The following is a 13,017-nucleotide window of genomic DNA, read 5'->3' as shown; positions in this document are numbered from 1 at the left end:
GCTGAATTTGAAGGCTTAAAAAAGTAGATTTTAAACTGAATATTGATTAAAATCAAAGTAATAACAGATTTTTTTTTACATGTATAAAAGGCTTCCAAAGGATGTAAAAATCAACAGGAATTTGGCAAAGCCCTTCACCTCACAGACTCTCAGCTCTACAGCCAAGAAAGAGAAGCAAGGGTGCCCCTCCTTGAGCAGTCAAATGCCATGTGGGCCACACCTACAGAATCCTAAACCAGTAAAAGTTCCTGGAGCCTTCTCTGGCAAATTCCATTGATTCTAGAAGAATCAAAACTGGGGGTGGGTGGGGGGAGCATCAGTCTGTAGCACACATAACACAGATGGTCTGGGATGGGGCGTGACTTCCACCTGACTTAAAAATCCAGGGTACCTCACAATCTAGGAGCCAACAGGAATCCAAAAACACTTCCCAGGATCCTAGAACATAAGATAGAGTTTCTTGGAAAACTTTTTTCTTAGTTTCTCAAACCCCCACAGATATTTTCTTTTGTATCCTGAACATCCAGAGTCACCCCTACGCCTATACTTGCCAAGTGGGGCCTTGTGGAGGTGCTGAACCCTGAGCAGTTACGTACAAGGTCTTCCACCACAGCGACACTAAAGTCACAGAGAGCAGACTTCCTGGAAAGGTGCCCCAAAGCACAGAGGCAACAAGCAATGGAATACAGGGGGCCAACCTACATTCTGCACCTGACTCTGTCACCCCTAATTTGGGGAACTCGCACAAATCATAGGGTTTTTGTGACTCGGCAAGTATCATATCTATGAAATGAGCACGAACTTATTCTGGAGCCGGGTTTGTCATGAAAAGCCAATGAAATAACACTTTATGAACATGCAGAAAAATACATGCACAAATGCAGAGAACTGGGTTATTACAAAGTCTAAAGATGCCAGGACTGCTTTACAGCAAGTGGAAACAATAATCTGACTCAGTGAAATCTCACCTGTACAGATACCCATTTAACCTAACAAGTAGGATTAAAGTTCTAAGGACACATCTTCTAACCAAATTTCATCAAGGCCAGAACAGGGCAGCATAAACTAGATGGGGGAGGAAAAAGGGAAAAAAAAGTTCTACAGACTGAAGTTAATTACCTAAAAATTTTGATTTTGTGCCTACCATGTTAGCTACGTGGTAAATTAGCTCATTTAGTCCTTTCAATAACCTCAGAAGGTATAAATTATTATTCCCTTTTTAGTAGGGAAAAAACAGGCTTCAAACAGGTTTGAGCAACCTGCCTATAACTGAGGAAAAAATTAGCTTTAAGAATTTCAGTTTGCACTGTACAGCCCACAAAAACTAAAGGCCATGACAGTCCATCCCTAGAATCCTGAAGTGTACAGTTCTCGTACTTTTTTCACATTTCAACGGACGCTGAAAAATGTAGCAAGTCTTCATGGAAATTTCAGTGATGGACTCTTGCTGTCGAATTTCTAAATGGTCCTGTTTCTCTTCTCAAGCCCACTGGTGAATGTTAAGTGCTTGTCCTGAAACTATCCGGATCACACTGCACCATCTTCCTCCCTTGAAATGAGCTCCAAATGCAGAGGAAGGGAAGCAGCCATCATTCTAGGGTCATCATAGCCATGCCAGAGGATCCCAGGTTTTAGCAAAGGGTGATAGGGGGCCCTGGAATTGCCATGCCTGTTGAATTCTCTCCTGTGGGCAACTTTCATTCCCATCAAAATAGTAGGAGACTACAAAAAAATTCATCAGGAAGTGTGTCGCAGTTTCATAGACTGAGAGATGGAGGAGTGTAGCAATACATCTTTCGTTACTTCCCTTGACAGCTACAGATTGCATGCTGTGTTTAACTGGGCCAATACACATATCCTGCAGGTGTACTGTTGAGAGAAAAGATTTGGGACATTTTTCTGGCTATCACAGAAATAAAGTACCTACGTCTGGAAAGAAATTTTCTGGTAGTCCAAAGAATGTTTCTCTCTACAACTCCAAACACTCCCTCTAGTCACATAACCCTAACAAAGGCATTTTAATGTCCAGCAAATTTATTTTCAAACATGGATAGGCCAGCCTGCATTAAAGGTTTCTCTTCTGTTGGGAGCATAAAGTGATCATAATCAGTGATTCTATAAATAAGGGAATGTATTTCTTTACTAAAGCATCAGGCTTCATAAAAGACTATGTTATATGTAAATAAACACTTTGGGATAATTAAACTTGATGTTCTAGATTTTATTTTCATAGTTAAAAAACTGAAATTGTGTTGTACCCTTATGGCAGTTCTAGTTAGCAAGCACCCGCAGCTTAGAGGAGCTAGTTCTCCACTAGCCAGTCACACTGACGTCATGTTGCATTTGATGAAAGGGCCTTCCCAGAAGCACTCATGCCTGATTAAGCACATTGTGTGGATTAGAGAGTTTTCAGACAAACAGAAGAAAAAATCATTTTCTAGCCCCAGTTTCAGATGGCACAGGTATATTATCTAATGAAAACAAGATTTCTCTGAGGAATATGGAATACATTTAATGTTTCCACACAAATAATTATTCTGCCACAATCTGCCAGATGCTGAGACAGAGGCAGACATGGTCACATTTTTATGTCCTGATGAAACTCCCCATTAGGGAACCAAGCAGGGTTTCCATCTCCCAGAAGCCAGTTCTGATGTTGATGGATATCAAAAGTGGAAGTGGGACAATCATAAGAATTAACCCACATGGGCTGAAAAACGGTGATATAAATGTAGTTACATTATATCACATATGAGAATGAGTATGATTTTTTGGCGGGGGGTGGGGGGAGCAGAGATAGGTTTATTGTAGGGCCATGCAAGGAGAATGGGTGGCTCATGCGTCCCAAAACCCCTATCTCTCCAAAGCGTTTCAGCAAAGCATTTTTTTAAATATATATATATGATTTATATGTGAATATATTTATAACATACTTAATTATACACATACATTATGTTTTGAAATATAACATCAAATTCCCCATATCCAACTGAAGTCTAGTTGACATACTATGAGGGCATTTAATCATGTAGCTTTCATTAATTTCGGTGGGAAACACAGACCCCAATCCATCCCTGACAATCCTTTAAATTTTAAAAGCTTGCTTTATAAAATCCATGACTTCGCCTTTTGGGAACCTGGATGATGAGCAGGACAGAGCACATAGCTAATGGAGTGGATCTACAGAGTGCTGCAAACCGACCAAAACAGCGTGGTTGCTTTACAGAAAGGGAAATTACATTCTGCCTATAAGTCAGAGCTTCTGGCACCACAAGGTAAGCAGTCTCCTAAAATGCCCCAGGACAATACATATGTGATGGTTAATTTTATGCATCAACTTGACAGGGCCACAGGTACCCAGATATTAGGTATTTGGTCAAACATTATTCGAGGTGAGTCTGTGAGGGTGTTATTGGATGACTTAAGTATGTGAATTGATAGACAAAGCAGACGATCCTCCTAGGGCCCATGCAACCAATTGAAAGCCTGAAGAGAACAAAAAGGCTGACCCTTTCCCAAATAAAGGGGAATTCTTCTTGCCTGACCGGTTTTGAGTTGGGATTCAGTTTTTTCCTGACTCTGGACTTGAAGCTCTTCCTGGGTCTTGAGCCTGCTGGCCCTGAACTAGAATTACACCATCTGCTCTCCTATCTTCAGTCTGCTGACTACCTATCTTGGGACTTCTCAGCTTCCAAAAATCACCTGAGCCAACTCCTTATAATAAATCATACATATTATACATATGTACTTGTAATATATTAAATACACACACACACACACGCACACACACTACTCTTACTGATTCTATGTCTCTGGAGAACCCTAATACAATATTATAAGGAAAAATAAAACCTTCCCTATGGAGCCACCAAAGAAGGAAAGCTGGGGATGTCTCATTCAGCACCAAGAGAACAAAGAGGAAGAGGCCACAGCAGCCAACAAACGGTGACATTATTAGAAAGTATGTGAAATTTGAAAATACAACATGACAAATATTCCTACTTGGTTGGTGTAAGAGGCCTGGAATGAGTAACCAAAGATGTACCAGACAGGAAAGGGCGGTGGGGAATATCGAGGGAGGAAAGGCTGGATGAAAGAGAGAAGACCTGCTCAAAGACAGTTATAATTCTTTTCCCTGAAAAATATTATCATTCGCGCAAATTCATACAGACGCCCCTCTCCAATCTACATTAACTCACGCCACCATGAGCACCGCCTCCCTCCAAGGCTAGAGCTGTGGCCACACACACGTACACGCACACACACATACACACAAACGCCCCGCTGCTAAACCGCAAATCCTTATCGCATATGCTAATAGCTAATCAAGCTGTAAAGAATTTTTGCTTTTCCATTATTGATTTAAATGCCAAGGTGCTTCTGAACAATCTTATAAACTTTAGAGCCTGGTTCTCACAACACCCACAAATACTTTAAAGCAAACTTGTTTGGGTTCACAGAGAGTGGGAACCGAAGTTATCAAAGGGAAGGCTTGTGGATTCAAAAAACTCCTAGGATCACAGCCACTCTTTTCCAACGTACAAGTTGAAGACAATCCAAGAAAGCTTAAGACCAACTGGGTATGTGGAGGCTCGTGAAGTGAAAGGGAGTTTAGGGTTCATTAAATACTCTCATGGATAAAGACCTAACTATTTGCTCAGGTTTCGGGATCAGTGCTCAGAAGTCTGTTGTCCCATCCCCAGTGTGCTCCCCAGCAAAGTTTTCTCTCTTCGGCTGGCTCGGTATTGACAGCCTGCACAAAAGAAGGCTGACTGATTCTGAAATAAGTGTGTAGGCTGGGCAGGGCTGACGAGAGCCTGTGTGTTTCTTTGCCTTTCTTGCCCTCACATACCTCTTCATCTCCCACTCTAAATGTCCTTTCTCCCCAGGAGTTAAGAACAGAGGCTCTGGAGCCCAACTCTGGGACTGAATACACTTTCTGACACTTAACTAGCTGTGGGTCACCTTAAGAAAGTTATTTACTTCTTTGTGCCTCAGTTTCTTCAGTAGCCAGATGTAGAAAATTTGGCTTGTAAGCGTGTAAGGTTGTGAGGATGAAATGATTCATGCGTGTCAAGCTCCTGAAGCAGTCCTGGCATGTGGTACATGTCCGGCAATGTCAACCCTATTGACCTTGTGGACTCTCTGACTCAAGTCTCCTGACCCCAACAGGTGGGAAGTTGTCTCTGGCTCATTTATAGCATTTATCGCACTGTCTAGAAAGCACCTATTTACCAGCCTGCCTCCCTCCAGACTGAGCAGGAATCACACCTTCTTTCTCATTATCTCTGCCAGCACCCAGTGTGATGCTTGGCACACAGCAGATACTGCGTGCTTGAAGGTGTGGCCTAGTCTAACAAGGGGAGCATGGTACCTAAGGGCTGCTGCTTATGAAGAGCAATGGCAGTGCAGTAAAGCAAAGCTCCAGGTGGAATTCTGCAAAGAAACATAATTCACCCTTTTGGTGTATGATCAAGTCCTGGGATTTTTAACTTGTTTAAACTCATCTGCTTTAAAATCTTTCAAATAAGGTAACTTTTGTTTACATACTTGTCCTTCTTAAAGGCATAGAGAAGTAAGCCTAACAAAGCTAGGCCCCAGGAGACCAAAATTCTAGAAATATTTATAAGCAACCTCATAAGGTTACATTTAATTATCAGTTGCACATAATGCATAATTATTACTTTTAAAGAATAACATCTTTCCAAATACAAACAAGGGCATATCATCAACAGACCCAGGACAAGGCAGAAGTTACATTAGTGAGGCCTGGCTCCCCAGATGGACATTTCCCTTAAATGAAGAAGGGATAACAAGATGACCAGAAGACTAACCCTGGTCTCAGTTATCTGATTTGATCTCAGTTTCAAAAAAACCTTCTGCTGAAAGTGCTTTTCTTGTGAAACATCCTGCTCAAAGGCAAGTCCCTGAGACACACAAACAGACAGACTGGCACGCATGTTTCCCACTCCAGACCACAGTTAAGAAACTCAGGAAAAGTCAGAGCCTTTTTCTTGCGTGATTTTTGTTACTCCCATATGAAACATCCACAGATGTTTCTGTATGATCACAGATGTCACTGTCAGGTCAGATTAATAAAAGCCATATTCTCCAGCTAAGCAGAAAGAAAAAGAATAAAGGAATTCAAATACACAAACACTTTGTAACAGAAAAGAACAGGTGAATTCACATTTCATGTTTCTGACCACACACATTTTTCACTTAGTTAAAAGAATTTGGGAAGATGAATCTAAGTTCATCTACTATTTAGAATAATGACGGCTAAGGAACCTCCTAGAAAACAGTACTCTTTGTGGTGGGAAAACAGAACACCTGAATCAAATATTAAATGAAATGAGTTACTTCAAGAACCGAAGTAAAGATTCCCGAGAGGTTCAGCTGGTTTAGTTATACAAAAAGTAAACTGGGGAGCAGGCACCCAGGACCTTACTCACCACTATATCCTCGGGGAATGTGTCTCTGCTGAAGGAGCCATCATCAAACACGACCTCATAGAAGGTCTGCGCCGTCACAGCGATCACCCTGCAGCTGTAGTACCGGGTGTTGCGATGCTTCGTGATGACCGTCTGTCCCACAGCGATGCCCTTCTCGCCAGCCTTCGACTTCTAAGGAAGGGGCAGAGAAAGAGGAGAGAAAAGAAACAGGAGAAAGAACAGAAAATAAAAGAAATATTTATTTAGAAAACATCATTGGTGTGGTCATGATATACACTTATAATTGTTAAACCTTTTATTGAGGAGTAATTTCAAACAGAAGTTGCAAGAATATGAATAAGACAAAAACATACATATACTCTTTGACCCTTTACTCAGGTTCATCTATTGTTATTTATTGCTATTGTTAACATTTTACCATTTCCCTTTTTTGCCTATTCTCTATTTTACATATGTGTATATTTAAGTATATATATATATATATATATATAATATTGTGTGTGTGTGTGTGCCACAAACCATTTGAGAATAAGCTACATATAATCATGGGCTTTAACACCTAAATACATCAGTGTGTATTTTCTAAAAACAGGGATTTTCCTTTACATAACCACAGTACAGTTACTAACTTTAGTAAATTTAACATGGATGCCATACTTTAATCGACCATGCATATTCCAATTTTGTCAAGTGAGCCAATAACAATCTTTATGGCCCCTATCCTTTATGTACAGGATGCAGTCTTGAGTCACATACTGCATTTAGTTGCCAAGTCTCTTTCACCTCCTTTAATCTGGAACATTTCCACAGCCTTTCTTTGTCTTTTATGATCATGATACTTTTGAAGGATACAGCTCTCCCTCTCCTTGCTTTTTCAGTAGAGCATATGTCTGATGTTTCCTCATGATTAGATTCAGGTTATACATTCCTGGCCAGAATACCACAGAGACAACGTGGTATTCTTCTCAGGATATCACATCTGGAGGCACATGTTTGTCCACCTTTCAATGGTGATTTTAATTTTGATCCTGGTCAAAGAGTAGTCCAATTTCTTCATTTTGTAATGACTATTTTTCCCTTCCAACTAATAAGCAATCTGTGGGAGGGACTTTAACACCATGTAAATATCCTGTTCCTCCACATTTCTGCTTAGATTTAGCAACCATTGATGAGCCTTGCTTGATCCAGTTTTACTATGATGGTGATGATATGCTGATTTTTCCTGCTCCAGCACTCCCTCCACATTTACTAGTTGGCAGCTGGCAGTTGTTAAGCAAAAATCTCCTACTTTCCCCCCATCCATCCATCCAATCATCCATCCATCATCAGTATGGAATTATTAATTTCTCCTCCCCAACTGTTTAGAATTCATACTATAATTAATAATTTTGGTGCTCAGATTATCCCAGATTTGGCCAATAGAAGCCTCTTCAATCTGTTTTCCTGTGCCCCTTAAGATGTCTTTTTATTTTTTATCAATTCCTTACTTTCTGGCCTAACAAGATGTGTCAATATCATCTTGCCTCAGCCCTGGAATTAACATTTCCCTGAGGAGTGTGGTTCATTTTAGAGGGCAGTGACAGTAGAGAATAAGATCCAGGTGCTTAGGTGTGCTTATTACTACAAAAGCACCTTTGTTTCTCGACCCTTTCAGAAGACAAAGAAATATATGCATGTAGATATATGTGTGTGTGTGTATATGTATACATACACACACACACACACACACACTATCACACTACAGGTATACATGCACATATGTATAACCATGGAAAACCATGGACTAGGTCTCAGAGTACATGTGTCATGCTATGGAAGCAGAAGGCTTCAGGGTAAACGCTTCAGGAAATGCTTGGCAGAGTGCTGGGCTCAAGTAAGTACTCCAGAAATGTTAGCTTGTTGTATTGGGGGCTTTCTGTTTGTTTGCTTGCTTGCTTTGTTTTGTTTTTCAGAATAAGGCTGCTGCTCCCCTGTCAGGAACTCATACAAACCCCATTCCCACCAGGCGGAGAGGGTAGTCAACATCTTACAAGGAAGTCTGCTCTCAAACATTCAGTCCCAGGGGCTTCCCTGGTGGCGCAGTGGTTGAGAGTCCGCCTGCCGATGCACGGGACACGGGTTCGAGCCCTGGTCTGGGAAGATCCCACATGCCATGGAGCAACAAAGCCCGTGCGCGACAACTACTGGGCCTGTGCTCTAGAGCCCACCAGGGCGGAGAGGGTAGTCAACATCTTACAAGGAAGTCTGCTCTCAAACATTCAGTCCCAGGGGCTTCCCTGGTGGCGCAGTGGTTGAGAGTCCGCCTGCCGATGCACGGGACACGGGTTCGAGCCCTGGTCTGGGAAGATCCCACATGCCATGGAGCAACAAAGCCCGTGCGCGACAACTACTGAGCCTGTGCTCTAGAGCCCACCAGCCACAACTACTGAGCCCACGTGCCACAACTACTGAAACCCGTGCGCCTAGAGCCCGTGCTCCGCAACAAGACAAGCCACCGCAATGAGAAGCCTGCACCCCGCAATGAAGAGTAGCCCCCGCTCACCACAACTAGAGAAAGCCCCCACACAACAACGAAGATCCAATGCAGCCAAAAATAAATAAATTAAAAAAAAAAAAAGATTGTATCAGTTACAACTGACCCTAGGAGGCGAAGGTCGCAACTTATTTGGCTGAACACAGTGGTCCTTAGTGACCTGGATTAGGGCCAAAAAAGGCTTCATGTTGGCAGCATATTTTTGCAAATGCTGTCCCTCTTTGTCAAACCACCTTAAAAACACTCATAGTCAGAATTGCATGTACTGTATTTTACTATGATAATAGTTTCATTGTGCATATTTTATTAAAATTGGAATGCACCCGCTAAGGAAACAATGTTTTGGATTTGAATTATAAGCTCAGCTTCCTCATAGCTGTGTGATCTTGGGGATGTTACATAACCTTTAGCAGCCTCACTTTGCTCATCTGTAGAAGGGACAATAATACTTACATTAAAGGTTTCCTATAAGAGGAAGTACATAAAATGCATAGACTCATAGGCAGTTGGTTCTCGGCAACTGTTAACTGGCTTCGTTTTAAGAACTGGAGAACATATGTGAGAACCTAGCCCCAGGTTAACAAACCACTCTTCCCTACCGTACCCCAGTAACTAGCATATACAACTGTGCAGCACCCTGGTTTCACATGACAAGGCTCAATCCAGCTCTAAATAATCACTGTCCTGCTCTTTATCTCATCCCCTTCTGACTCTAATTCTTGTCAAACAGGGGCACATAGCTATGGTTCCTAGGAAGGAAGGCATAAATAATGTGGTCTCCTCCCTCCACCCCCAGGGCTCTCAAAGCCTTTGTTTACAACTCTCTTGAGGGTCTGGTCAAATGTCACTTTCACTGACTATCCCTCCTATAACAGGGCAAAATCCACAGGTCAGTGCCAGGACCACTTTGTCTTTTTATTTGTGGCACCCAGTACACTGCGTACAACACTGTTGCTGTCAGATGAACAATGAATGAATAAATGAATGGAAAAATGAATGAACAGGAAAAAACTAAATAAATGAACTGTGAGGAGGGGTAGAGACACATTTTTTTAAATGGGAGAAGATTGATTCTAATTATTCACTGTCCAGAAAAGGGCAAAAAGAAACAAAGGAGAGTTTTAGGAAGTTCCTCTTTCTTAGGGTGGGTAGACATGTATGTAGGTAAGGGGAGGAAATAAAGAAGGTTTATAGTGAGATTCACAAGTTCTGGAAAGTAGAAGCAGCCAGTCAAGGGAAAAGAAAGTGACAAAGACTTGACAGAGAAAAGGTTGATTCTAGACCACAACCATTTTCCTCCTGCTAGGACACGAAATTTATGCAAACTGGCTAGTTGGAAAGATGGCCAGCACACAAATTAAATATACAGCCTTCATCTGAATAAAAATTTTCATAAGCCTCAAGCATGACCATTTCATGGGGAGTACTGAAGAAAACAGATTTTTTTCATAATGTTACTTTAATATGATTTCTGATTTATTTTTGCAGTAAAAATTTATTGACAAGCATATCCCATAACTGATTATACATCCTCAATAATATTTCCTGTCAGGAAAGCCTAAGAACCTATTGATGTTAAGAATGTCATTTCTGATCAGAGAAGACGGACATTATGCAAGGGGCTCCATCAGATTATAGAAGTGGCTATGGTTTTTTAAGATTAGTGCACAGGCTAAGGCTGGTGAAAGTCACGTTTTCTTTAACATGCACTAAGCAGAAATCAATGAACAGTGGTTTAAGAAAAAACACGACTTAAAGAAAAGCTAGAACCAGTTCAAAATTCTGGGAATGTGAAAAAAAAAAAAAAGTTAACTAAGAAAATGTTAGACATTTCGCAAAAGCATCAAAGAGTCACTGGTACACATAACACAGATACGTTACCAACACATGTCCATGCACGAGTTAATTAAACTCTCCCAATAACTCTGTGAAACAGTTGTTATTTTCATTAAACAGATGAAGTCACTGAGGTACAAGGTCAAGTGACTTTTCCAAGATCACAAAGCTGGTGAGAAGCTGAAGTGGGGACCAGAAGCAGATGCTCTCCCACCACAAGTGCCTTGGTATCATCAACCAGGAGAACACACGTGGAAAGAAATCAGAGGAGAAATAAACCTAACCAGGAAGTGAGACTAATGGAACTCAAGCAGTTCCCAGAGAAGTTACATTTCTTTCTTTTCTAAATGACTTATTGAGTTAGAACCTCCTCTGTTCTACATACCTTTTGAGGCACTTCATTTAATCTCCCCAGTATAATCACAGAGTTGAATTAGCAACTTGGATCTGGAGCCTATCTGAAGATGAAAAGTGCAGAATGTATAATTGCATAGGCTCTCAGTTTTCCTATGTGTACACACATGACACGCATACACACTGCAGTAAATTGCAAAAATGCTCACATACCTTCACACCTTCCTCTTTCCACATTCTTTGAAATGTGAGTTTGCAGCTCCTCCCATCTAGGGCTGGAGTCTATTTCCCCAACCCTCAAATCTGAGCTAGGCTTGTGGCTTAGCCTGCTTTGACCAAAAGAATACAGCAGAAGTAACGGTATGCAAATGTAAAGCCTCTTGCACACTTCCGCTGTCTCCCTAGGGACCCCAGATTCTGTCATGTGAACAAATTCAAGTTATCCTGCTGGCAGATTAGAGACCATATTGACCAAAGCTGAGGCCCTACACATATGAGAGAACCCAGCCAAAAGAAGGCAAGCTGTTCTGCAGCTGACCACAGACAGATGAGGCAACCAGCCTGAAAGAGAAGAACCACCCAACTGAGCCCAGGCTTAACTTCTGACCTACAGAATCAGCAGCTAAAGAGTTGTCATTCTTTTAAGCCACTGAGTTTTGGGATGGTTTGTCACATACACACTTAGAAAAAAGAATACAGTGACCCTTGAAAAATGCAGGAGTTAGGAGCGTCAACCACCCCCCAGCCTTGCACAGTTAAAAACCCACATATAACTTCACAGTCGGCACTCCATATCCATGGATTCAATCAATCAAGGATTGTATAGAATTCAGTCTGTATTTATGGGAAAATATCGACATATAAGTGGACCCACACAGTTTAAATCCATGTTGTTCAAGGGTTAAATGTACTAAGAAAATAATATACTAAACTGTTAGCTATATACAATGCTAGGTAATGGAATTTTGCCCATTTGATTCTTTATGTACTTCTGTGTACTTTCCATTATATACAGTTGACCCTTGAACACAGGAGTTAGGGGCACCTTGATACCCTTCACAGTGAAAATATCTGCATAGCACTATCTCTGCCTCAAAAACAAAAGAATTAGTACATGACTCAGCCAAGGGCAGGAAGCTGAAACAGTTTGAATGGAATCAGAACTCTTTTGATGCCACATACTGTGAACTCAAACACAAATTTTCTCCACACTTAGTTAATTTAAGTATCTAAAAAATGAAAATACAGGTACTATATCTTTTGAAAAACATCCACGCATAAGTGGACCTGTGCAGTTCAAAGCCATGGTGTTCAAGAGTCAACTGTATTGCTTTAATTATTATCACCACAGCCTTCTGACCATCTGAACCAAGCCCAAGGGAGCCAGGAAGCCCATATGCACATGTGCCCAGAAGGCCATTGAAAACGGAATGTTTGCTGCCATAGATCCCCTTGGTTAACTTCTGAGCCTGTGGATCCCTACTCAGAATAACGTTTTTAAATGCATAAAATAAAACAAGATTATCCTCCCCCCCCAAAAAAATTATATTGAAATAATATTGAAAAAAACAAATTTGTGGTATAGTATCTATACTTCTTTGATAATGTACTAAATATTAATACCTAGTGGCAGGTCAAACAACTATTAATATCCTAATTTCAAAGTTACAATGGGACTCCTGCAGCCTGTGGAACAAAAACCACATTCACAGAAAGATAGACAAGATGAAAAGACAGAGGATTATGTACCAGATGAAGGAGCAAGATAAAACCCCAGAAAAACAACTAAATGAAGTGGAGATAGACAACCTCCCAGAAAAAGAATTCAGAATAATGATA

At 41.1% G+C, this 13,017-nt stretch overlaps 1 protein-coding gene across 5 annotated transcripts in view; it reads right to left on the bottom strand.

The window, feature by feature from the left end:
* Window positions 1-13,017, bottom strand: part of KDM4C (lysine demethylase 4C) — a 425,934-nt gene that overhangs the window by 47,317 nt on the left and 365,600 nt on the right. For all 5 annotated transcript variants that reach the window (XM_028493976.1, XM_028493977.1, XM_024126758.2 and 2 more), the window contains one exon: window positions 6,456-6,626. In XM_028493976.1, the coding sequence (XP_028349777.1) occupies window positions 6,456-6,626 (171 nt within the window). The remainder of the gene's footprint in view (window positions 1-6,455; window positions 6,627-13,017) is intronic.

This window comes from Physeter macrocephalus, chromosome 9 (assembly GCF_002837175.3).
Source record: "Physeter macrocephalus isolate SW-GA chromosome 9, ASM283717v5, whole genome shotgun sequence".
In the NCBI taxonomy this organism is placed as follows: domain Eukaryota; kingdom Metazoa; phylum Chordata; class Mammalia; order Artiodactyla; family Physeteridae; genus Physeter; species Physeter macrocephalus.
The sequence above is the reverse complement of the archived record's forward strand: the minus strand, read 5'-3'. Positions and strand labels throughout refer to the sequence as shown.